Raw genomic sequence first — 27,552 nt, 5'->3', positions numbered from 1 at the left:
TACCACTCTGAGGACTAGGAAGAGACATTCCAACTTGTTTCCTGAGTCTGTGTGCCAGTGGTGGGAATGCTAGAGGGGAGGTCCACAGAAACTGGGTCTATCTGCAGTCTCGGTTACAAGAACTAAACCATATGCTCTCTCCTCTGTGACTTTGTTACTCACCCCAGGACAGGGCTACCTTGAGCTAACTGGGAGTGTATGATGTCCCCATTCACAATGGTGGTGAGGAGAGATACCCTCTCCTTTCTGCTTTTGGAATGGAGCTTCCCACTTTTGTTTCAGCCAGACAGCTCAGCCTTGGTGTTGTCTCTTCCTGTGTCACCCAATGCCACCCAGCAGCCATTTCCAAATCCCGAAGAGGTGCAACCATGAACATTTTTTTTTTTTAATTTTTTTTTTTTTTTTTACAAATAGTTTATTGTCAAATTAGTTTCCACATAACTCAGTGCTCATCCCCAAAGTGCCCTCCTCCATGCCCATCCCCCCCNTCAGTTTTTGTCAGCATTCAAGAGTCTCTCATGGCTTGCCTCTCTCCCTTTCCCCCACCATTTCCGCCCTTCTTCTCCCCCTTGTTCCTCCGTCAAGTTCCTCCTAATCCTCCTATACGTGCAAACATATGATATTTGTCCTTCTCTGCCTGACTTATTTCACTCAGCATAACACCCTCAAGGTCCATCCATGTTGCTACACATGGCCAGATTTCATTGTTTCTCATTGCCATGTAGTATTCCAACCCATGAACATTTTTAAGTTTGTTAATCTGTACCAAAACACTGCCATCCAGCAAGGTTTTCCTGATTACACAGCAATTGCCAAACTAGAGAGAAATATCCATTTCCCTATATTATTGTCAATCTTGCTTATTAAAATGCTTATTGTTAACACAACTGGGTTTTTGTAGAAATTACACTATGGAAAGGTGCCATTCCCACTGGAGTCCATACAACTTGTCCAATTGCATAAGATTATTTTGAGCTTTTAAATTTTGTTTCCCAAGGTATGGGATACACTAAAAAGGAAACAGATTCAAGAACCTGTCTTTGCCTCACACATTCTTTCAAATTTTCTATGACTATAAGCAGCACAAGTATACTGAGTTGGGCTTTAAAACCAAGAGCAATGGCTTTGGATTCAGAAGATCAGAATTTCAATCCTGACCAGCCAAATACCAGTTGTGTTCCTCTTCCTGGTCATGTTCTTACCTTCCCTGAGATACAAGGTTCTCATCTGTAAGTAGGAATGACAGATTCACAGAGTTGCTAAGAGGATTAATAAAGGCAACAAAGGTAAAGTTTCTGGCTGACAGTAAGCAGTAAATCAGCGTGAAGTCTTCTGATGTCAAAGTGATGCATCCTAAAACCCATTAGATTTAGACTACAGACCTATATTGTCCAATATGGCAGCCACCAGCAACATGTGGCCACGAATTAACCGAAATTAAACAGACTTTAAGATTCAATTCGCAGTGGTCAAAAAGTCACATGTGGCTAGCAGCTACATACTGGACAGAGCCAACAGTTATCAGTGTCATCAATGAAGAAAGTTCTTTTGGGCAGGGATACCATAGAAGTGACAGGATTATCAGAAGTCTAGAAGTCCAAAATTTTGCCATTAACTATGTAATGTTAGCAGAACAACTTTTATCTCATTATGTTATTTCCTCAGTGGTAAAATGGAATAATGCCTCTGCAGCAACATTGTGGTCAGCAGGCCCACCTGAAATGACTTTTTTCTTGCTTTCTTATCATCTTTCCAGGACCCCAAGATTAAATTATGTACAACAGTGTCTAACAAGGACCACTCTGAGGATGACTCAATAAGTACAGCTCTTTGTGAGCTCAACATTCAAAGCCATGATTTGATATTATTCCAACACACCTGTATGTAGTGGAGAATAGCATATGTTCAATAGCACACTAAGCTACCTGCAGGCAATTTTTGTGGTGATGAAAAGACACAAATTAGTATAGCTGTGTAAGTTTTCATTGGCAAATGGGCTTTCATAGACAACTAAGTTCTCCCAAGGTTTAAAATGGAAAGATCAGAGATCGTATTTCCTACCTACTCATTGGTTTCACCTTAATGTTTAAGTCTGCCTATTCCCTTTTTGTAAATCATAATCTGTTGCTGTCAGTTGTGAAATATTATTATGTTTTTTATTTATCTAGCTAAATAGATTTTATCTATTTATTTTTTCATAAAATACTAAATAATAAATATTTTATGGTCATAAAGTCTCTTATCACAACTAGCTAACCTCTGCTCAACCACTGATAACAGAAGCATAAATAGGCATAGCTGTGGGCCAATAAACCTATATTTACTAAAATTGCCTCTTAGGTCCTAATTTGCCAACTCCAGATCTAGAAGGATATGTAAGAACATCTATTTGAAGGACATATCTATAGAAGAATATGTTCTCACATACCCTTCCTTGCTCTTTCCAACATGGTTTCTTTTTTTAACCACTATTATCTGTTTTCCATTTATTTTAATTTTTTGAACACAGATTGCATCCTGCAAATTATCACAGGCTTTTAAACGATTAATTTAGAAATGTCAAAACATAAATTTTTCTTCTCACTTTTATTAAGATCTTGAATACAAAAACAATATAATTTTTTTTCAATGTTTTTATTCATTTCTAGGAGAAAGAGAGACAGCGTGAGCAGGGGAGGGTCAGAGAGAGAGGGAGTCACAGACCAAAACAGGATCCAGGTTCTGAGCTGGCAGTCAGCACAGAGCCCGACGCGGGGCTCGAACCCACGAACCGCGAGATCATGACCTAAGCGAAAGTCGGAAAGTCGGACGCTTAACCGACTAAGCCACCCAGGAGCCCCAAAAACAATATAATTCTTAGGATGATTTTTCCCCTTTGAGACCACAAATTGAGGGGGATGTAGACAGCATATAAATCATGAAAGAACTAATTAAAAATGATTCACAGATCTAACATGTCATTTAAAGTTTTCTGGCTATTTTACTAATTTACAAATTGAATTACAACTTAAATGCAAAACCAAAACTGAGCTAAGTGCCACAATGTCATTATTTCTTTACAGACATTACTGTCACAGACAAATCAATTAAGGTCAAATATTTAGATGACTCAAGTAACATCTATACACAAAAATCTAGCAACTTGTATACAGAGATAAAAATATAATTCCAAGAACTGGTAAGAAATTACTAAAACAGAATCATGAAATTCTAGCGTTAGAAGCATCCTTATGGAATAAGTTTTTTTGGCCTCAGTGCTTTATAGTTGATAAGTATGGTTCTCATCTCTTATTTTTCCTTCCCTGAATACACTGTTCTTACTAGATCTTCAGTTTTCTTTATGGGGCTACTCCTCCCTCCCAGCTCTGGCAGTTTGGGTCAGGCTGGTGTCATCCTCAGGCTAAAAATGTGGGTATTTAATCCAGATTCATCAGAGTCCTATAAATTCCTGGCCAGAAGACTGGCCAAAGGATTGTTTCCAGGTCAAAAATGGTTGGTCATCCCCATTCTGGGATGCTTTCCTTCCTCTTCTCTCCCTCCCTTCCTCAAGCTTGCTCTCTCTCTGTCTCCCCCCACTTCCTTTCATTCTCTCTTTCTCATCCCCTCCTTCTCTGTTTCTCTTTCAGGGATGCTAAACCTGAGAACATGTTCCAGGTGTGCATAGCAGCCATTCTGCCAGCTTGTGGAAATGGTCTGCCTGGAATGAAACCAACATAGACACAAGCTGGTCTGAGTTGCAGAGTCCAGGTTCTGAGGTTTTGAATCTCTGGATCCAGGCTTAACTGAACCCAGAACTCCTGTCTTTTGTAATCAAAAGAGCAAAATAGTTCTCCTCTGTTTTTCTTAAGTCTGAGTTGGGTTTTTGTCATTATAGGAGTCTGGACAAACACCATAGGTTAATCAACTCAAAGTGAATGTTGCCAAGCAGGAGGGGTCAGGATTTTAATCACCTCTAAATCTGATGTTTGTTTCAAGAGAAGGCTGAATAGACTAACAAATTCTTTAAAATCTTGTGTGCAAAGAATTTCATGTAAAAAGTGTATCCTAGTCTGTAAGCTTTGCACATACTGAGTACTATAATTGGATTGTTACCTCCTTTCATGGATATTCTTGCTTAGAATCGCTTAAAACACACTGATCTGGGGCTGTCTGCGTGGCTCAGTCAGTTGAGCATCTGACTCTTGATTGCGGCTCAGGTCATGATCTCAGGATCGTGGGATACAGCCCAGCATTGGCCTTTGTGCTGAGCGTGGAGCCTGATTCTCTCTTCCTGTATCCCTCTCCCCTGCTCGTACACACACACTCTCTCTAAAACAAAACGAAATAAAACAAAAACAAAAAAACCTGATCTGATATAAAGAAAATTACTGTTCACATTCTTACAGTTCAGGAAACAGACTTGAAAGGGATGCTGGAAGGTCAGAAATATAGTGAATGCTGGTGTAGGTAACATATGGAGGATTTTAGATACACTGTCAACACCAACTGTCCCAATTCTACCCTGTGTCATCAGTCACAATAGCTGGGTCAACACACACATACCAGTAATTCTAGAAATATTTATGGAAACTATGCTGTGCTCAGCACCAAGATACTATGTGAACGACATAAACTCAAACTTTAAATTTCCAAGAGAGAAAGAGGAACTTAATTCTGACAACAAAATCACTTATTTGAAAATAAAGAATTACTTGTTTATTACTAAGCCTTTTAGAAACTCACCACATGAATGACTTCATTCGTTTATCTCCAACTCCATACCGGATTCATTAGAAACAACAGTACATACAGCTACGTGAACATAAGCTTTTACAAAGGGCAAAAATTTTAAATATGATGATTTTTGTCTAATTGACACTGTGTATGTCATTTCTTTAACCTGCTAACTAGTTATTTAGCAACAAAAAACTAAAACACATCTAAAAAGACGTTGTTAATATTTTTCATTCACTGCATAACAATTTAAAAAGGACGTAAGACTGATCCATTCAATGGTTTGTTCTCTGCGGCAAATATGGAGCTATAAAAAAATGACATTTTAACTGCTGTCCATATGTGAAATTTATGAGAACAGTGTAAACTGACAAAACAAACATACAAACAAATGTTTGGTCTTCTAAACATTCATACAGGAAGAGAAAAACCTTCAATGCTGGCAAATGAACCTCATTAAATAGGACGAGTTTTATGTGTGTATTTCCTTGAGCGCTATGCAGATGGAAGTCACATTTTAACTTGTTAGACTCTGTAACACTTACCTGGGCTTCCGGTTTATATATCATTTTTATTCTTTCACTGCATAATCTGCTAACAGAAATGGTTGTTGATAAAGCTGACTGAAACTGAAATAACCCTGGAATTATTTTGGAATAACCCCCCAAATTCTCTAATTTTGGATTCTTGTCTAAGACATACAAGAAAAATGGTTTGAGGGATGAAACTAACATGAGAAATACACAGATCTTAGAGCTTACAAAACGTAGGATTTTATTTAAATTTATGTGCAGATAAGAATTTTACCAAAATTTAAACAAAGACCTAATTCATTATTTCCCACCAAAAAAATGGACATTATGAGAAAAAGCCACATTCTCTCAATTACATTTTCCCAGCTGGTAGATTCTGGAGGGGAAAAGGAGGGGAGAAAAGATGCTGACACAACATAATTTGATCTTCAGTGCTGTCTCGTCTTGAAAGGACTTAATTATGGAGGTTTCCCTAAGAATCAGCATTCTTCGGTTTTGACGTTGAAATAGAAGCTTCTATTCCAAAATCATAAATAAGGCTTCTGGCTTTATTTTTAGTGTGAGGTAAACAGTATATTCAGTATTAAGGCAAATGGTAGAATATATGTGTGGGATATTAATGTAGATCTTCCACTGTAAAAATAACATATTTTGGAACATTCATGGATTTTCTAAGTGTGTTGGAATTAGAAACTTGTAAAAGCTGTTGCAGGGTATAATAGTTCTGAATGTCTTAGCTGTGCCTTTTTGAAAGTTAACCTGTTAAATGTAATCTTGTTTGACTTTTTAGAGCATGTGAATTTTTTATTACTAAAAATTGTTGTAGAATTGGTCTGATCTCAAATTCTGTATATACACACACTGCTTGGCCAAATAGACTGTTCCTCTAAAGTTGGCAACAAGCAATGCCTACTGAGCAGGCTTACCATGACCGAAAAGTATGAGAATAGAATGTTGAAGACTGTAAGTGAAATCAGATGACTTAGGTGGGCTATATATTTAAGAAAATGCAGATTCAAGATTTTTCAGAGAGTGATTATGGGTCATCCCCTCAACCATTTTTTTCCCCAATGGAATGACCATTTCCTTCACAGTGATGAGAGAATCATTCCTTTGTATGGGACAATGGACTTTTTCCTCCAAGGGTCAGGACAAAGCTGTCACTTTTTAGCCACGCTGGCCACAGTCTTCTTGGCTGCATCCTCCAGGTCCACAGCTGAAGTAATGGGGAGTCCACTGTTTTTGAGGATGTTCTGAGCCTCTTGGACATTGGTTCCTAGAAGGTGGGCAGGGGGTACGGAGAGTCACTGAAATGAAACCGGAGGTGGTGCCCTGGGAAGTTTCATACAACCTGAAATCGTGCAAGACCTAGGTCTCACAAACACAGTTTAATTACAGCTCAGGTTCAGCTTTTTTATGATACAGATTTGGCTATTTAGACATATCCACAGAAAAATATACTCTCTTCCTTTTATCACCTCAAATGTCTGATATTACAAAGTATATACTATACAAAAATAATAGATAAAAATAAGTACATATAAACATATAGAGACTTTTTACACATTTATATAATAAAACTTCTAGTTATATAAATTTATATAAAAATATAAATATATAAAATATGTCATACATAAAAATATATTACCTATACTTTTTTCTGGCACTTAAAAAATGCAGATAATGACATTCTTATAAGACTATGAACGAAGAAAGACTAAAAACTACTTGGTCAAATGATATCAAAAAAGAAAATCTGAACTGGATGTGTCCCTTGCTTGAACAATCTGAATAGGGAATCTAAAGAAAAAGCTACGTGTAAAATATGAGCAAGAGAATGGAAAATCGGTATAATGGGTTGGCATACATAGAACATAGAAAGTAACCCTGAAGATGCACAGGACTAATTCCTATCTAGCTTTGTGCCAGGAAATTAATTAAATATAGGTTCTAATCAACACTACTGACAGGGAAGATTATGTGGCAAGATCTCTATCATGGTGGTCTGGCTAGTAAACAAGATGAAAGACAGGAATTGCCTGAGACTAATGAACATTTTTTTTCTACTGATAAAAACTGACATTTCAGCTGCTAATCTACAGTCAAGTGGATTTAATGTGTTCTGGCCCATACTATAAGTCAAATGTCCTAAAGATCTCATGAAACTAATGTTATGAGAGTCTGTCCAACTATGGCCACAAATCTACCACTTTGGGAACAATGACAGTATTCAACACATGTATTTTCACTTCCTCCCTGCTCCATATGACAAAAAGGGTAGAGTCATTCAAAATGAGCACTGCAGCATCTGATGGTGTATCTTCATCTCCCATTTCTGGTGGATTTCAGCATTTATGGGCCAAGCTACCCCACCCAGAGGTGTGCTTCTGCAACCTGTTTAGCAAAGCAAAATGCTTTTCTGTTCTTTCAGAGTAAACAAGCCCATAGGAGAAATGTGGTAAAATTTAAGACTCTAATGAAATACCTCATCTTACATCATTTCCTGTGCTTTTATCTAGTTAGCAAAGCAGAGCCTATTTATATACAAAGACCTTGAAATATAGGACTTGGAGGACCTAAGAGTACAAACAAAAGGGAAGCACTTAGTCGGCATATTTCATACAAAAAGGCAAAGGCCAAGTTCAAAAGGAACAGTTGTGCTAACAAGGTGATGTGGTGTGGATTCTCCCAGGAGCCTGGGGCCACCACAGCTGTGGGAAAGGGGACACTGGGCATTGCGTCTTTAGTTCAAGGCTAACTCATTGCTGTATTCCAGAGGAAATCTGCTAAATGTCCTCTATGGAAAGCAACAGTTCAAAAGGTAAAGAAGTTATTACCTGGGTGGCCCAGTTGGTTAAATGTTGATCTAACACCTCATTTTGGCTCATGTCATGATCTGACAGTTTGTGAGATGGAGCCCAGACAAGGGCTCCTTGCTGACAGTGAGGAGAGATTCTCCCTCTCTCCCTCTCTCTCTCTACCTCTCCCTCAGGTGCTCTCTCTCTCAAAATAAATAAATAAACATTACCAAACAATCCCTAGCTTCTTATCCTGGCTCTGTTGTAGATTAGTTGTATAGTTTTGGGTAAATTATGTATACCTTTAAGCCTCAACTTCTTAATCCCCAGACATAACATTATGATCATCTTCCTCATAACTAAAACACATGCCAGACATAATGCTAAGTGACTTCCATGCAGCATATGAAATCTTTATGATGATGATGCCTAGATCTTACTGTCCCTATTTCACAGATGAGGCAACAGAGGCACAGAGAGGTTAAAGAACTTTTCCATAGAGACACACTGTACCTGGCAGTGATGGGAACCTGCATTCTGTTCTCTGTAATAATACAACCCTAAATGTTCTAAAGATATGCTGGTTTGTTTCTCTGTTTATAAAATGAGGATAATAATGCTGACAGCATGGGTTGTGAAGAGAAGCAAGTGAAATAATACACGCGAAAGGATTTTGTAAATGTCTACAATCTGTGGCTGACTTAGCTTGCTGTCAGCCAGAGTCATGCTCCTCTTCTACAATGGACGTGCTCCTCTTCTACAGTGGACAGCTATTGCTGGGAAGCAGCTGCCCAACTAGGAACTACATTTCCCAGGTCTCCCTTGCAGCTATGTGGGGTCCTGTGACTTAGTTCTGGCCAAGAGCCTGTGAGCACCATGAAATACATCACCATAAAAATTGCCATTGAGAGCTCCTGCAGTCACTTGGTTTTCCCTGGGTGCCTTCCGGAATGTCACCAGCCAAGACAACTCTGGAAATCATCTTTCTGAACATGGCAATGCCTCCTTCAGTATGGTTACCAGCATAATTCTGTAGAGCAGAGCACCCTACTCACTCATGCTTTCAGACTTTATGTGAATGAGAAAGAACCTTCTATTTACATTAAGACTCACATTCCAACATTTATCTGTCACAGGAGCCAGCATTACTTTAACTGACATATTACTTTTTAAGTGTGGTGCTAAGCAGCTTCCAAAATGGCTCTCGCATGGTCAATTCCCACTTCCTGGTGTTCACAGCCCTGTGTAATCCCTTTGGCTGTGGGTGGAACCAGCAACTTGCTTCTCATGACTAAGAAGAGCAAAAGTGATAGAATGTCATCTCTGAGACTAAGTTCCAAAAGCCCATGACTTCTTTCTTGTTCCTTCTGACTCTGTTCACTCTGATGCAGCAAACTGCCATTATTGTGGACTGCCCTATGGAGAAGCCCATGAGGCAAGGAATTTAGGGCTGTCTCCAGCCAAAAGCCAAGGAGCAACTAAGGCCTTCATCCTGACAACCCACGAGGAACTGTATCCTGCCAACAATGATGCTTCTGGAAATGATCCTTCCCCAGTCAAGCCCTGATATGACCCTATCGCCGGCTGACACTTTGACTGCAGTTTTGAGACCTTAAATCAAAGGATCCAACTAAGCCACAGTCAGATTCCTCACCACAAAAAAAAAAAAAACCTGTGAGATCAACAATGTTCCTTGTGTTAAAGCTGCTGAATTTCAGGGCATTTTGTTGCACAGTAGTTACCTAATGCAGATGTGAAGATTTATTATTTCATTAATCCAATCTAAGTGTTCATTTTGATTCATTTGGAAAGTTTCAGACAAGGTCCCAGAGGTTGAAAAGTGGAACAGAGGATCTGACTGTGGCAGGTGTGAAATACTAGGCTAAGGAACTCTGACATTAATCTGTAGGTGGGGCTTTCATGGAATAATGACACAGTGTGCAGCAAAGTCCTACTGACACCGAATGGAACTGGTCTTTGGGCCAGAAGGTCAATGAAAGTTAAATATGTAAATTTCTATCTCCTTCAACAGAGACATAGAGTTCTCTGCCTACCTGTCCTCTTATCAACCAGGGAAGGAATCTAAATTTGGGTCAGAAAGGCTCTTCTCCCTCTTTCCTTTCTCTCTAGGGCACCCTCCAAACTTAACAGACAGCTCCCAGGAACCCCACGCATCAAGAGGCAGATTCATCTGCCTGAACATTTCCACATCTGTGACTCTACTTTCTTTGGTGAAAGTCCTCCTGTGAACACAGATCATAGCCAAGCCTGTCAGGTTCTCTCTGTAACCGAGATGGTACAAGAATTAACAGCACCAGTAGCAGCAAGAATTAGAAGCACCAGTAGCAGCACTGTTACAGTGGTAACAGTAACAGAAGCAATAACAGCAGCTACCACTTAGCAGGCGTCATGCATTGTTCAGTTCTATTAGTTCATTTGCTACTCAATAGCAACGCTGAAATGGCTACTATTATTATCTTCCTTTTACAGGAGGAGGACTGAGGCACAGGTAAGTTTAAGGCTAAAGGCTAAGTAGCATGGCTGGGAATGGTTAGGAAGTAGTTGAATGAAAATTGAACTTGATCTCTCACTGGTTTGAATGATTTCTGGAACTAATGCTTGAAACATCCATGCTGAACCATGGATGACGATTTTTATAAATGCATGATGTCATCATAATCACAATGACAATAATAATAATTAAAAAAGCTGTTTTCCAGTCTTCCCGCATTACTTATTTGAGCTTTTGAACTTGTGAGTTTGGTGTTTCTAAAAGACCTTGTGAGTCTGGTCTTTATAAATGAGTGCTTTTTATTCATTTATTTATTCTTTGGTCAAGAGCACTGAGGCCTAGTGATTGGCAGGGTGCAGTCTCAAAATTCTTTGGACTTCCCACTCTATTTTGACTTCCTGGTGACTCCTGCTTGAGGAGTCAAATTTACAATTTGAAATTTGTAGCACTTTCCCACACATGAGATCATCTAAACTTCAATGATGCTATAAATTATTTAAGAGCAAGGATCAGGTACAACTAGGTATCTGCTTTTTTGCAGCCTCCCTGCCTAGCTACACCCACCCTACCTACTGTCCCCTGCTCGAGGAGGGACCATATAGTGATCTTCGCCCCAAGGGAGACAAGGACTGTTCCCAAGTTGACTGTATCTCATCCAAGCGTGGTCCAAATACAGATGCTGGTCATTAGCTTATGCAATGTCAGGTTTGCTCTGCTGAGAATCTGAATGGGTAGTTTATACGAAATGGAAAATACCATGACAAGGACTTAACCAGCCGTGAGTAAGCAGGTGAGAGAAAGGCAGTGCAAACATGCAGAGAGGAGTGGAGCGAAGTGCACAGGCTGTTGGAATGATGCTCCTGAGGTTGTCCTCCATGCCTTCTCTTCCTGGGGACTGGCTTCATTATGGCTGCTGTCCATTCTGAGAACTGTTTATTCAGTTTTACCTGTGATCCTTTCCATGGGTATTGATCAAATAGGCTCTTAACCATTTTAGGTTTCTGAGACTACTTGATCAAGTCGCTCTTCCTTGCAACCAAGAAACCTAACTAAATCAGTTCCTTAATTAACATCTTCAGGACTTAACTTAGCATCAGGTATTCCCAAACATGGAAATGACTTATGACTTAGAAATCTGTGAACTCGCAGACATGCTGGACCTTTGGCCTTGAGTCCTCCAGAACTCTGGTCTTCTCTCTCCTTGGATGACACTCAAACATTCATGAGATATTTGTTTAAATGGCATTTCTTGGGGTGTCTGGGTGGCTCAGTCAGTTGAGCATCTGACTTGGTTTTGGTTCAGGTAATGATCTCACAGTTTCGTGAGTTCAAGCCTCACACTGGTCTCTGTGCTGACATCGCAGAGCCTGCTTGGGATTCTCTCCCCCTCTCTCTGATCTTCCCTATCTCACATTGTCTCTGTCTCTCTCAAAATAATTAATTAAAATAAAAATAAATGGCATCTTTGGTGATGCCTTCCTTTTTACTATTCCTACAGCCCCTAAACTAGAGCAGGGGCTTATAAATGAGCCTCCAGAGAACCTTGTAGCTCCGGAAGCACAGCACTATTGGACTGCTCACTGACGTTTCTCTTATCCTCACCAAACATAAGCTTCGTGAAGGCTGACATTCTGTCAGGCTGGCCCACCTGGATCCCCGCGCTCAGCACAGCATCCTTTACACAGCATGGACTTATTGATGGACTGAATGACGGTGGATGGACTCACACATACCAAAGGTGCTTGAGGAGGTGAGGTGTGGGAGGGGGCTTTCCTGATCACCTTGCTGGCTCAACACTCCCAAATACCCCCCCCCCTTTTTTTTTTTATAGGACTGAAATAGAAGCCCCAAACCACCTAAGGGAAAATAAGGAGTGACTGTTCCTGACTTTTCTCGGCTTCTCCAGGGGCTTTTCTAGTGGTCTCTTTCTCTAAGAAGGGCTGAATAGCAGCTGGCTGTGCGCAGTGCCTTGGACGACTCCAAGTTGCCATCACTCCTCTGTCCCTCCTGGCCAGGGAGGCCTGGCTCAAGGTTAACAACCATGAGTTGGGGCCAGAAGAGAGGGGGTAGAGCAGAGCCCAAGAAAACGTGCTCTTCTCTCCTTCCAGCTGTGCCTGCAGGGCCATAGCAAAATGCCTAATTGTTTCACAATTCCAGGATCCATTAAAGTGAATTTTAATTATGCTTCCAGTTACACTTTAATTATAGCCTTAATTATTAAGCACAGGCTAGGCATACTCAGAACCCCAGCATGAGACAAGGAAGGAGAGGGACAGGAAGGAAAAGACAGAGAAAAAGGAGAGAGAAGGGCGGGGGGAAGGAAAACGGCTTGGTGGGGGTGGGGTGGAGAGAGAGAGAGACTGGGAGATAGAGATAGAGAGAGATGAGGAATAACCTAGAGGGGGAAGACACATGAAAAGAAAGAGGCACGGAGAACAATGGACACAAGGTGAGCCCGCCCAGTCCCACCTCGCCGCGGAGAAGCCAAGCCAGGGCAGGTCTTGCTGCCCACAGACCCTGCTTCCTCTTTCCTGTTGAGAGAGAAGCTGGAAGGGGAAGGGGGAACGCACAGAGGAGAGGGTCAAAAAGAAACCCAGCAGCCTGGAAATGAGGTCACTGGAAAAGAAAAGAGAAACAGGGGAAGCCTTGGGCGAATGCTTGCTGTGTGTGGATTCCTTTCATTAATTCTGTTCTTTGAATATTCAAGGTTGGTTTCTTCTTGATTCACCAAGTGGCTGACACCTGCTCCCCACCCCCTTCCTTGCCTCTATTTTTAAACAGTAAACCATCATAGCTGCTTTAAACTCCGACCCGGAATTGGGAGTTCCAAAGACACTGTTTATGCCTGTGTACCCAGTTACAAAGGAAATTGAGCTCTTCCCCACATTTAAATAGTGCTGCTGACATGTTCTAAATATTATTAAATACTGCACTGCCTTTTAATGAGGCTGCAGGACAACAGTTTTAATAACCACCTGTACAGATAACTGATTGACTCACGCTGGTTCAACTTCAAGCACTTCTTAACATCTGCTTGCTTTAAGCTGCTAAGCTAAGTGGTTACCTACCTGACGTATGCCTTAAAAATGGCAATACACAGACAAAGGGGAATGATTATAAAATGAAATCTTGCTCCGCCAACAGAGGATATTATCAAAAGAATAATTATGAAGTTTTTAAAATTCTCCACTTGTGCATGTTTTACCAGACTTCCTGCCAGCAGGTGGAGTGAGAGAGCTATAAAGAGAGATGAAGGTTAATTTATCAAAATTTGTTCTTTGCTTTCGAGACCTGGGAGACAAGATCAATGTAGTGGACAGAAATCACAAGGTTTTCTTCAAAATGTGGGTCTGTAACCACCACCACCGCCCCCCCCCCCCCAGGCCAGTCTTTTTTCACTGGGTTGTGAAGAAAATTACTCTCTAGTCTAACAGTATATAGAAACTGAGCTTTTTAAAACAGCATTATTTGGAGGACGCCTGGGTGGCTCAGTTGGTTAAGTGTCTGCGTCTTGATTTTGGCTCAGGTCATGATCTCTCAGTTCATGAGACTGAGCTCCGCATCAAGCTCTGTGATAAGCTGGAGCCTGCTTAGGATTTTCTCTCTCCCTGTCCCTGTCCCCTCCCCTGCTCATGCATGCCCTCTCTCTCTCATTAATTAATTAATTTAAAAAGTAATACTATAATAGGAATTGTTTTTTTTTTTTAAAGAATGGAACAGTTAGCACTTATTGTATATACACTAGGCACAATAAATATGTGTTGGATACATGAGTTAAGGCGTTCACAATTATCATAGCACTTCAATCTTCATAGCAACCCTAAAAAAAGACATCATTTTTATCCCCATTTTACAGGTGAGATGACTGAGGTACTGGGAGGCTGAGGAACTTGTCCAATGTCCCCCAGCAAGTCAAAGGCTAAGCCAAGACTAGAACCCAGTTTTGCGTGACTGCAAGGCCACGTGACAACCATGCAACTTGGCCTTTTAAGTGGTAGGAGGAATCCTAAGGATCCTTTAGGATGAAAGTCTCTTGTTTTTACCAGAGGAAACTGAGGCCCAGAAATGTCAGGTGATTTGCTCAGGTGAAACAACCAGTGAACCATGTATAGGTCTGACTCTCGGTCTGGTGTTCTAAATCAGGGCTATTCTAAGTCAGCTAAGAATAGTTGTTACATTTCTTTCTAAATAGTTGGAAAAATCAGAAGAATAATATTTTGTGATACATGAAAGTTACATGAAATTCAAATTTCCGTCTCCATAAATAAAGTTTTCTTGGAATGCAGCCAAAGTGATTCATTTACAGATTGTCAATGGCTGCTTCTGTGACACAAAGGCAGAGCTGAACGGTTGTGACAGAGTCAGTATGGCCCATCAATTCTAAACTACTCCGACCTCCGCTCTAAGTAATCGAATCTTTCCCCCCTCTGCCCCGGGGAGAAAGGAGGTCAGTGGAAAAAAACAAATTCTACAGAGCAGGAGATTCCTCCTAAAACGTTCAGTGTCCTTTTGCCCTTGCTCCTCTTCCATTATTCTCAAGTGACAACCAGATAGAAGAGGTCCATTTTCTTGGTGACATGTAAATTTAGATAACTTATCACATCTCTTTTGTCTTGTTATTGTACTGCTAAAAATGGAATAATTCATTGAGAATCGGAGGTAAAAGTCCTGCTGCATCAGCAATCCTTGCTTGTCAGAGATGACGTGCACCCAATATCTAACACCTTGCTCGGCACATCGCTCCCAGCCTACAGAGTCCCCCCTTGGTAGGGTTACAAACAAGAGCTCGAGTATTAATGGCAGCCAACACTTATTGGCCCAAGGACTGTCTAGGTTATTGTAAAACTCATCTGCTCCTTGCAACAACCCCATGAGACCGCCATAGTTTTATTCCTACTTCACAGATGACGAAATGGAGATTTTAAACCTGGCTGTCACCGAGAAGCTGAGCGACTTTGGGAAGTTACTGTAGTTGGAAGAGTATCTTATAGAAATGCCTTAGATCCCTCACATTTTAGAAAAATTAAAAATGATAAAAGACATCCTGTGGGGCTATATCCTGTGCACACCTATTCTGCTTGGTGATTTCTCCTCCCACGGTAAGAAGAAACTACTTCTGAGGGTGTGAGTGTGACAGTTATTCTTGTGATGCTCTTTGGGAACCACCAATTTAAGTGGCAGGAAGCTGATGGCCAGGGTCTTCTCAACAGTGTTTCCAAGAAGGGTGTGCAAACCAGATTTAGAACAAGTCTAATTTATATTCACTGAGGACTTATGCAAGGTGCTTATACTTTTGCTTTCAATCATGTAAAAACTCAAAAAGGCAACATCTATGTTAACATAAAACAAATGTACGGAATGGAATGAATTCTCTGGCAAGCAAGCATGTCCTACGATTCTGTACCTGCTCAAAACAGGGCTATTCTCATAAAGAATGGGAGTTCTATGCTCCTAAACATCTGGACAGACTTCCTTTCATGCCTTGCTTAAGTCTACCTCATGGCTTTCAATTCATGCATATTCTAACTTAGGCATGATTTCAGGAATTTTCAAAGGTAACTTTGGCAGTGTGGAACTTTTGTCTGAAATCCTGACCCTGGCACTCCCATGCTGCTGAGAAGTGACATCACTGCATCGCTGCCCGTGATTCTGTACTTATGTGGGGGAAGGGCCAAGTGGATCTCACTGCTAATCTGTTCCTTGAGAAGAAAGGTTCTCAGAACTTCCTATCACCATATTTTTTTTGATCTTTAAAAAATCTTTTGGAGCTGAGGATGGAGGAGGCTTTAGACTCAGGTACCATGGGTAGTTTCCAGAATTCTAGGCTTTGCTGCTGGTCTCTTCTCTACACCAGGCTGCAAATTATGTCCCATTGTCTTTGCAACAAAGATTTATCCGGGCACAGCCATGCCCATTCCTATACTGTGTACACTGTTTCTGAGCTACAACGGCAGAGGTGAGTTACTGCTACAGGGAATACATGGCCCACAAGGCCTAAAGTTTGCCCATTTATAGGAAAAGTCTGCAGACCTCTGCTCTATACAATTCAAAGTTTTGGCCCCATGGCTGTAGAGCATAAGAACCCAGCCTCATCGAGAGCTTTTCCAGCTTGCGGTTCCCTTGCTTCCCACTTCTGATACAGCAGGCAGTTGTATTTCCAGGACAGAAAATTCTACCCACTCTTACTCTCTTTGAATCAACAGTGGCTGATACTTGGCTCAAGTACCCCCACTTTCCTTTCCCACAAACTGCGGAAGACAATGACCACAGAGCTCTTTTCCACTGAGCTGGGATACGGTCTTAGCATCTTTCTTGGCCCAGCACTGCAGGCAGCCACCATCAATAAACAAAAGGCATGAGATGAAAGCTATTTATATGTCCTGCCTGTTCTAAACCATTCTTGTGGAGTGTTTCCTCCTAGATGGCTCTGCCTTAGGACAGCCTCAAGGTGGCACTCTCTCGGAGAGTCTTATTCACAGGACACACCTGTCGCCTGTCAAGTAGGACAAACAGAATCTACCAGTGTGTCCCCTTTCTGAGCAACGTGTTCTCTCTCTTTGGTGGCTGATCAAATTTGACTTTCAAGTGTTATATAAGGAAATTGAGGCATGGAGACATGAACTGACTAAATCCCTCAGAAAACACCCACAAAGCCGAACGTGGTGTCGTGATGTGCAGGACTTAGGATGTGTCAGTCCACAGACCTGCCATTCTCTAAAACCCCTCCTGATTACAAGTGTCCCATGGAGACAACAAGTGTCCTTGTTTTTGAAGCAAGGACTACCGCCTAGACTGAGGTGGGCACCTAACCAAACAGCAGCCCGTGGCCAGGCAAAATGAGGAGTAGAGGGGAGGTGTGCTTAGGGAGGTTGGGGGTGGAGGTGGGCAACAGGTTCACCTTGCCTTGCAAGGGAATAGAGATTGAGAACAGGAGAGAAGATGAAAACTCGGTACAGAGCACATGCTAAGAAATGTGCTAAGAGGCCAGGGGATGTTAACAGGCACGGCTTCAGCCCCTGGCCCTGCTGGGCAACCACGTTCCCTTCACCCAAGATCATGCTGTCCCTTGGCCAAGACTCCCTTATACTCTGATGACTCTGGGGTTCGGCAGCAAACCTACAGCTCAAATACCCTGAATGAAAAGTCCTTCCAGCAAGTCGGCTACAGTCAGTGTGCCAATGCTGCTTTTTACGATGGGAGTCAAAGGAATAGTTACTGCCCTCTTCTCTTGGGTCTCATACCCTAGCATAATGGAAGACTCGCAGAATGGACGGCTGCCAAGTGTGTGGACGCAGCTGAAATCTGTAATGCTGCCACTGAACGCTTTCCTCTACTTCACATACTTGAGGCTTCTTTGCCTCTTCAGCAGACTAAAGCATCACATGGCAATTTTACTGTGTCTGTGCTAGGAAGGTACTAGATGTGCATTGCTCTGCCTGTGGCTCCAATGTGTCAGTATTTCAGAGAGCAAGAATAAGGAAGTATCCACAGAAAAGAGCTGCTGGTGCCTCGGTCAAGAAGTAAAAGAAACAAAATATGAAATGTCAGACTTGTAGACATTTATGTTCTCAACAACTATAAACAAAGTCTAGGGAACATTAGAGATTGATAAGAATAAGGAAGGGAATCACAGGGGACTCTTGTTTTGAAAGATATTTGTCAAAAGAGAAGCAAAATGTTTATGTTGCGGAAATAAACCTTTAGGTACAGAAAAATCAAACTGAACGATTTGACTAAGAGAAACAGGATCTGATTTATCAATTATCTAGGCTCATTATATTTATAGCTTAACTTGCAATCATAATGAGCACCTGAGAGAAAAGCATACTCCTCTTCAGGTTATTTAAGCTATAGAAGATGATTGCAGATTTAAATGCAATAACAAGAAAAAATGAAATTAAAAAAATTCTTTAATGATACTGGCAAGCCTTGGTCTAGAACAGTAAAACTACCTGAGCAAACCCAAAGCTTAGGCTAAAACATCCTTGCACAGTGGAGATACAAAGCTGTTAACAAATGTCTGTACGTTTTTCTCAACAGTACTGTGGGTTGGGCTCAATTAATCATCTAGGTAACTTTTGTGCCAAGTATATATATTTTTCAGAGACGAAAAAAAAAATAAACACCTCAGATTATTTGTTCTTTATGCCAGAAACAACGGTGTTAAAAAACTAAACTCCACCACCAAAATATGATTGCTCAATTTACCAAGGAGTCTTTTAAATAAAAATAATCTATGTCTCAGCTGGTGAGTTGTGTTGTGAGAAAGCAAGTAAATACATGTAATTATGAAGTTACCATTTTCAAAGAGGAGAGTAATCCTTTCCTTATCTGCTGGTAGAACAGCTTGTACTTATCATACAGCTGAGAACAAAGATTCGTCCTCAAAATCTCACTAAATCAAGGCTGATTGATTGATTAAAACTTTCCTCATCAAGCTATTTCTAATACACTGTGTGTGGCAATGGAATCTTGAAAATGTGGGTCACAAATCAGTGAGAATAATGGAAAGGATCTTGGATCTTCCAAATGGGCACATAACAATCAAGAGGGATTACCTTCTTTATTTATAGGAAGTAGACACTTCTAACAAAATCTGTCATTGGCTTTTGAAATGCCTGTTATCTTGGTCATTAAAAGTGTGACATTTATTTAGACTATTATAGCCATGTATCAGAGTATCTCAAACTTAGCAAGTTAACAAATGTTAGCAATAATAATTATTTACTACTGCAATTCAGACTCCAGTAAAATTTTTCTACCACACTTAGTTTTTATGGGTCGCTAAGATTTATTTATCACAGATGCTGGCATGATGGACATCTTTTCCCATCTCCCTTTTACTAGCAAGATGATGGTGTGCATTCTAGGAATGCACACCAATTTGAACATTAACATGAATAAATATAATTGAAAAATTCATCAGTTAAAATGAAAGTATAGTGTGTTATCAAGTTAAATAGCAACTACCACTAGAATTATCCACAAAGTTCTTGCCTCTTCATACCACTCTGTGGTCCTACTCCATCAGGACAGATGATGAAAAGTTGCTTAATTAGAAACAAAGAAAGGTCCGTACTATGCTCTAAGGTTGGGTAAAATATAACTGAATGCACAGAGATTTGTGGGAGGAGCAGAATCTGTATTCCAACCTAGAGGAAACTAATGGAAAATTTATATTAAGCATAAGAGAAATTCCTCAAAAGGTCCCATAGTTAGCAACTGTTTGCCACTGGAAGCACTGAGAACCAGACTTCCTGTAATAGGAGATTTTTGGTTTGGGTTGGTTTTTCCTTTTAACTGAACTGTACTGCAGGAGACCAATCTCTAATGGAGCAAGATCTGAGTGGGTTTACTGGGGGACTTCAAAATGGGTTGACTTTCCCATTTTTCTATGACACTTCTTGGATCATTCCCTGTATTCCTCCATCTCTACCTCAAAAAATAAATGTCCCATCTGACATTACAGGTTCACCTCAACTAAGGATGATTATATCCCTATGTCACATTCTCCCCTGTTCTCTCTAACTAGTTCCCCCTTCTGACTTTCCCAAGTCTGTCAACCATGGCATCATTCATTCTCCAGCCATTAGGTTTAAAATCCAAGGTTCTTTTTTTCCCTTTCATTCCACCCCCCCCCCTTTTTTTTTCTTTTTATAAAGTAGGCTCCATCCCCAGCATAGAGCCCAGTGTAGAGCTTGAATTCATGCCCCTGAGATCAAGATCTGAGCTGACGTCAAGAGCCAGATACCTAACTGACTAAGCCACCCAGGCACCCCCTCATTTCCATTTCTATCTTTGTTGTTGTCTACTCTACTTTTACCTCTATGTGGCAATCCTGCTTAGGTTTAAGATACTACTTAATGTTGCAGACGTTGGTTACTGACATGATTTTCCCACCTTTTTTGTTTTTTATTTTTTTTTTTAGCCATAACATGTTGCTGCAAAGCCATTACTCTCCCCAGGACAGCCTTCTGATCTACCCAGGTCCTAGGTATCAAGTTTTACCACTATTATGGTCTCAGTACCAAAGGCCAAGTATGGAACAGATCTGATGACTTGCTTCTGATCCTATACCAAATTCCCTCCCCCTTCCTTTCCAGTGATTCAAATCTTACTTATTTCAACTTATGCTCAACTTGGAAAGTCTGCTTTTATAATATTTCTCTAACTCACATCTCTAAATGTGCTATAATTATAGTAGTCAATGTTGAGTAAGCTTAAAAAAGAGAGTATGCCAAAGAAAGTGGGCTGAGCTACACAGGCACTCAGCTTAATGGACACATATTTTACAGAAGTCTACATTTCCTTAACATAAAGAGCACTGGTTTGATTTTTATTTATAGTTATTTTTTATAGGACCTTTATGGGTAATACCATCACCAATTTTCTGCATTTTGTTGTCTATGAATAGTGCCGAGAGTAGGGTTAAAACAGAATTCTTAATCTTTCTATTATTAATTACGTAAGATGAACACAACTTAGGGACTGGTTTGATCTTGGTGTGGGGCTGCTGATCTCTAAGAAATCACATATGGTAAAATATTACTGTCCTTGGAACAAACCGTGTTGAGTGTGAGAGGCATTTTTCACACAAGAGACTAATTCCTATAAGAAGAAGAAAAGAACACCAGCTAGGAGTCCAGAAATGTCAGAAGCTTTCCTGCTTTTTCTCTCTTGATAAAAGGCCCTCAAGGCTTATTATGGGATACAGGCCATTACAGTGAAGAAGAGTAGTCGCAAAGAAGGTCACCATGGATATTTTTAGCCTATGTAAATTTGGGGGACAGTATCCTTTTTGAGTTTACTTTGAATCATCACATTTAATTCTCCATGATACAGTGGACATTGCAAGGTATCAACCGTTGCAAAGATTCCACTGGCCGTGCTGGTGACTCTCTAGGATGCCTCAAAAGCTACTGCTACTGAGATAGAAGCAGAGTCTCTTAGGGCAAACACCTGTTAATATTCTGTACTGTTGATTTTTCTTTTTTCTTTTTGTTGTATTTCCCCATTTATTTAGTAACTGACATTTTTTTTTTTTACATTTCTATACATCCTAATGTCTCAAGCTCAATGACCTGCACGTAGTATTTATTAATTAATGAATTAAAAAAAAACACAAGCATATATCTTGGAAGTACAGTAACTTAAAAGATGCACATCTGACTGTCTAACAAACAGAAATTTCAAAGCTTCTTCCTAGGATCTCAGAGAGACCTCTGATACAGCCAACAAAGATACTGGGGAGAAAATGCTGTAAGTGGTATTTATGCATATTTTAGCATGTGTATTTTCCAGATACACATGATAAGGATATGTTAAATGATAGGGATCACTTAATATGTCTGGAACAATAAGTGTGGGGTGAAAATAAAAGAGGTGCTCCTCTAAAGGAAGTAAAGTAAAAAGTAAAGTGGGGTAATCTTTTTTTCTATGAATGTACTCATGACTAATAATTATGGGCCTCTGCTGACCACACAGGCAGAGTGAGGATCACTAGAAGGGAATGAGCTCACCATAGTACACACTTATTTCTAGTCATTTCCCCAAGGAACAGACATGAGTCTAATCTGCTTATAGAGACTTGCTCCCCTTTAAAAACACAAGGAGAGCTGACTTTGAGAACCTGAGGGTCAGTGGTCACTTAAATCCTGAAAACACTGTGACAACATTTTAATTAGAATTATATCTACACTGATGAACCCACTAACTTCTTGACCAATTTCTTTTCATTGCAGCCTTGCCACTAATTTTCCTTTTATTGAAATTATTTCTATAAGGATGAATTAGGTCACATTTACATTTTTAAGAAGATGTAATTCATTCATATGTTTTAATGTCCATATTGACCTCTGCCAACTGGTGCTCCAGCTATTTCCATTTTTATTTGTGATCATATTTCTTTCAAGTCCATATGGTGCAGATCTACACTTGTGAGGCACAGAGGCTCAGGGTGAAAGGAGAGTGGCAGAAAGTGAGAGAAAAAAGAAACAGAAAGAAGTAAACAGAAAAAAAAACCCCAAAAAACCCCCAAGCTGCAGTTCTTCTGGAATCTTGACCTCAAACGACCTAGATACAGAGCAGGGTCAAAATATCCCCGGACTTTATCTTGAGGGGAAGGAGATCTCTAGGGAATTATGGCACCAGCTCAGAAGTTGGGGAAAATGAGCTGTCTCAAGCATAGTGCTGCAGAAATTTGCCCAGGGGCCAGCTTGATCATTGTAATCTGAATATGTTGGTCATGTGGATGGGCATTCTGCGTAGTTCTCACATTAAAGTCCTGTTTTTGCTTCTCTACTACAGTGGTTTTCAAAGTGTCGTCCCAGAACCTTGGGGAAGTTCCTGATGGAAAACTATGTCTATATTAACAACAATAATAATATCCTGCTGGCATTTGCACTGATTTAGCAAAATGGAAGAGGGTGAAACTACTGGCATGTTACTGTGGAATCAAAGCAGTAGCACCAAGCTATATTAGTCACTGTATTTTCACCACCACAAACTTGTAATAAAAAGTTGCCATTTTCAGGTAAGAATGTCCTTGGTGAACAGTAAAATAATAAGAACTTAGTTTATGTCTTGAGAGAGACAGAGATAGGGACAGAGCGAGCACACGAGCAGGGTAAAGGGGCAGAAAGGAGAGAGGGAATCTTAAGCAGGATCCAGGCTTAGCACGGAGCCTGATGTGGGGCTCAATCCCACAAAACTGGAATCATGACCTGAGCTGAAATAAAGAGCTGGATGTTCAACCACCTGAGCCACCCAGGCGTCTCTTTCAAAATATTAATTTTATTAAATCTCAGCCCTTGAGCACAGGTCTCTTGAGTACTCTGTGACCAAATGGCAAACACACAGAGAGCAAGTCTGGGGCATACTGAACTCTGATGGCTCTTCTGCAACAATGTGTTTGTGCAGCTGTCTGAGTGGCAAGCCAAACCACCCTATTTCCCATGGAACACTGGATTTTCTTAGAAGGATGACGGACACACTATGGTCATCCTGACTTCATGATATGGTGGACATTTTCTCAATTATGAGTTAAGTCAGGCTGTTACTTCAAGGAAAACAACTGACCATTGTGTGACTGATAATAAAATTCATGCTTTGAAGTGAAAATTACAATTCTGGAAAAGATACATCTACCACCCTTGACAACATCTCAATATTTAGAGGTCTTTCCAATGAGAACGGTGTGATACAAACAAATGTGAACTTTTTGATACTGTATATTGAAATGTGCCAAACTTGGGAAGAGCTACATAATCCAATATTTTTAATATGAATCAGGGCCTGATATTGCAAATCATACATGTATAAAATGTGCAAGACAGATCAATGGATTTTAATATAAGAGTATGAAAAGTCCATTGAAATAGTGTCAGATTTCACCCAAAACTAATCTTTAAAAAGAAACTACTATCTATTAACTTTAGAGTAGTAACAATGAAGAAAATTCACAAGTATATGAAACGGTTATTAGGAAATGGCTTCCTTTTCCAAACAGATATGTCCATGAGGTCATATTTTCTTCATGCACTTCAACCAAAACAACATATTCCAACAGCTATAACACAGGAGTGAATACTAAGCTAGATGCTAAAGGGATTTGCAAAAATTAAAACACTCCTGCTATTCTCACTAAAATTTTTAAAAGATATTTTTTATAAAATATACAGCATATATATTTATACATAAAATACAGAGTATAAAAATTGTTTAAAAAAAGTGTTCAAAAAGCTCCAAGTTGTTTTACCTCTTACCAAAATAATTTGTAAATTCAATAATTTAATTAGTTAGTTAATTAACTAACACCAACAGTTATAACCCAGAATAAACCTGTGCTCTTTAGGGTCCTTGATTTTAACAAGTAAAGGAATCCTGAGAGGATTCGACAGGCATTGCTCTCCCATGCCGAATAATTCTGGGAGCAGCCTTTTTCAGCCTGTTTTTCCCAAAGTACTCATCTTACGAAAGGATTCATAATAAAATGGCTCCCCCTCGAATGAGTTTGGAAAATCTGGAGAATCATAACATATGCCATTCTTGGAGAGTTGCAGTCCTTACTAACCTGACAGAGACCAGGGGAAGCATTGCTGCAGAGCCTCTGTTTCATCTTATTTAATCCAAGGTTTCTTTACGTTGTCTTAGGAAGTTTGTGAGTACAAACCATGCTGGTTGCCTGGTCTTGGAGAAGGGGTATGGGTGCTGTGGAAACTCACCTTCCAGACGGACCACCAAGGGCACCTTGAGTTCCAACTCCCGACAGGCTTTGGTGATCCCATTGGCAATAATTGCACAGTTGACAATTCCACCAAATATATTGACAAGGATGGCTTCCACCTGAAATAAAAAATAGGAAGGTCTCCATCAAAATGTTGCTAGGTGACATTCTCAACAATAACTGCCTGAATAATAGAGACAATTAGGATAAGACTCCTCATTGTTGTTGTTTTAACATAGAATATAAAATATAAAACAGAAGGCCCACAAAATGTTAAGAAAGTTAAAATTTACTACTGAATTAGTAAATGTCAATACATACCATTACCATATTAACCCATATTTTTCCATTACTCACTTCTCTCAACTCAAAGTGAAATCAATCCCCATCCATTTATTACATACCATTCTGGTTTTTCTTTTTCTTATGTTGTTGTCTAGAACTGTGTATTGATGAGTGGTGTCATTTAAAATTTCATGCACTTATTTCTTTTCCCTCCATGGTTTTCACTCAAAGTTTTATCTGTCGGGGTACCTTACAGAATATTTCAAAACTAAGGGCCAATTATTTGCTGTTTTGTATTCATAGGTAAAGATTCAAGCTTTTCCATGCCTCCTTACTATGTCTTTGATATGCTAAAGGTATATTCTCAAAAACCAGAGATAGTTTAATTATCTTAGATAACAACTTTTTTGATTAAAAAAAAAAATGAGTCCTAAAAGAATGAGATACAAGTTATCACAAGTAAGAATCCGAGTAAAGTCAAGCCAGTGACTGGAATTTTTCAGAAATGTAAATTTAAACTGATTATGTTAACCTGTTTGTATGTATTCCATATTCAAAGGCATGTAGGAAAAAAAATATCCTGACTTGATAAATAGGTTTAAGAAAATCCTGTATAATTAACTTGAAGAACAAGATAATGAAGAGAATTCATTACCTAGATTAATTGATAACACCCAGAGAAAAAGGCTATTCATCAAGCTGGAGGCATCAGAATTCCAACAATGTCATCACAGTTAAATTAGGGTACACTAAAGCATATACATGTGTGTTGCATGCCACTTTAAAATCCTATTATTTAAATATGCTAAATTTATTACACAAAACATATGAGGAAACGCTGCCTGGTATTTGTTCAGCACTTAACAGTTTCAGAAAGTACCCATTATATCAACCTTCACTGAAAATTTTTATTCTTGCCAGAACCCTATTCGGTAAGTACAGTGAACATTAGCCCTCTGTAGTTGAGAAAGCCGCCCCCCCCAAAAAAAATTCACATTATGTGCTCCGAGGTTACATGGCTAACAAGTAGCAGTGGTGAGGTTCAAAGTCAGCTCTCTAGCTTGCATGCTGATTCTTCATGAATGGATATCCTAGAACCTGAATCTTGCAAGCGGCATACCCAGTCCTGAACATGGTGTCCTGCCAAAAAATGGGACTAACAGTACTTTGTCTACAAGCTTATTGGAAGGCCTAAATGAGATAATACATGTAACAGTTTAGTACATGACAGCCAAGTACTTAAAGTATATTTATACATGCATTTATTTTCAACAAAGCATGATGAGAATGAATAGGTTACCTAGATAGCACATAAGAAATAAGAAAGCCTTGTTTGGTACACAACAGCTACGCTGAATTGGAAAATAATGGAAGCACAAACTTAGTGAAGTTCAGTCAAAAGGTAACGTCTTAAGAATAAAATAAATGAGCAATATTTTTCAAACCAATTAGAGGCTGGGGCCACTCCCCCATCAGAAATCTCCCATTAACATTCACAGCAGGCTGACTGGTAAGCAGAAGCTTGCTTTCTAATGACAGCTATTAAATGCTGTTAGCACTGAGCCTTGGTATAGCAGCAGTTTCCAAATAGCTGTGGGATGGAGAGGAACTTGCCAAAACAATGAAATGAAAAACACTCAAGAGCAATAATGACTCCACGGGGTCCAAGAGAGAAACTTAGTAACTGCTGAGGCTCACTCAGGTCTATGTAGGAAAACCAGGCTTTTCTGGTAAAGCACAGGCTGGCATTTGTAGACCTCTGCCACGTTTCAACCTGTACATTCTTTATGGATGAATTTAGAGGTCAACAACTTCTGGGAAAACTTTTCCTCCTTCATTAGGTTAGGGCGAATAGCTGCTGGGTTTCACCCATCTTTATAGACTAGTTGCATCTCACACAAACTTATGTGAATTCACCTCAACAGACAGGAGGTGGGCAGCAAGAAGAGAAGATGGTCATGACTTCTTGTCTCAGGGCTGTTCAGGGGGTGCACACCCTGCAGTGAGTGTCAAATGTGAGCTCTGGATCTGGTGGTGCTCATATTTCCGTGAGATTCTCTCAAATGGCAGCATCTCACAGTGTTTAATGAGCATCTAGTATTATAAACAGATACTCTTTAAAATACATAAATACTCTTCATTTAACAACTTGTTGCTAAAAATAAGCCAAGCATGTATACTGGTAATGATCCCAAGAAAACACCCTCTTTTCTAACAGTGAAGGAATGATTAATTGCCCTTGTTCTACTCATGTTTATTTGCCCCTCATTCTGCAACCACACTGCTAGCATGCAATTCCCTTGGGGGGCAGGGGTCACCTTTGTGCTTCTCTACAACAGGGGCCATGCAGTTTTTCCATCAGCGCTAGCACAATCCATGTCGTAGCATAATCACCTAATAAACAGTGTTTTCAAGAATGAATGAATTAAATTAATTTCAACAGACACTTCATGACCATCTTCCTTATACTGGGTACAGAGATAAATG

At 39.9% G+C, this 27,552-nt stretch overlaps 1 protein-coding gene across 1 annotated transcript in view; it reads right to left on the bottom strand.

The window, feature by feature from the left end:
* Positions 1-6,214: 6,214 nt before the first annotated feature.
* The window catches only part of LOC120226015 (succinate--CoA ligase [GDP-forming] subunit beta, mitochondrial-like), a 31,015-nt gene continuing 9,677 nt past the window's right edge, over positions 6,215-27,552 (bottom strand). The window contains exons 2-3 of the mRNA XM_039224206.1: positions 24,779-24,899; positions 6,215-6,522 (exon numbers count right to left, since the gene is read on the bottom strand). Of these exons, the coding sequence (XP_039080137.1) occupies positions 6,407-6,522; positions 24,779-24,899 (237 nt within the window). The 3' untranslated portion in view covers positions 6,215-6,406. The remainder of the gene's footprint in view (positions 6,523-24,778; positions 24,900-27,552) is intronic.

The sequence above is a fragment of the Hyaena hyaena genome, unplaced genomic scaffold, assembly GCF_003009895.1.
Source record: "Hyaena hyaena isolate Hyena2069 unplaced genomic scaffold, ASM300989v1 scaffold_1555, whole genome shotgun sequence".
NCBI classification, from domain to species: domain Eukaryota; kingdom Metazoa; phylum Chordata; class Mammalia; order Carnivora; family Hyaenidae; genus Hyaena; species Hyaena hyaena.
Note: the sequence above shows the minus strand (reverse complement) of the source record. Positions and strands in the feature narration are given on the sequence as shown.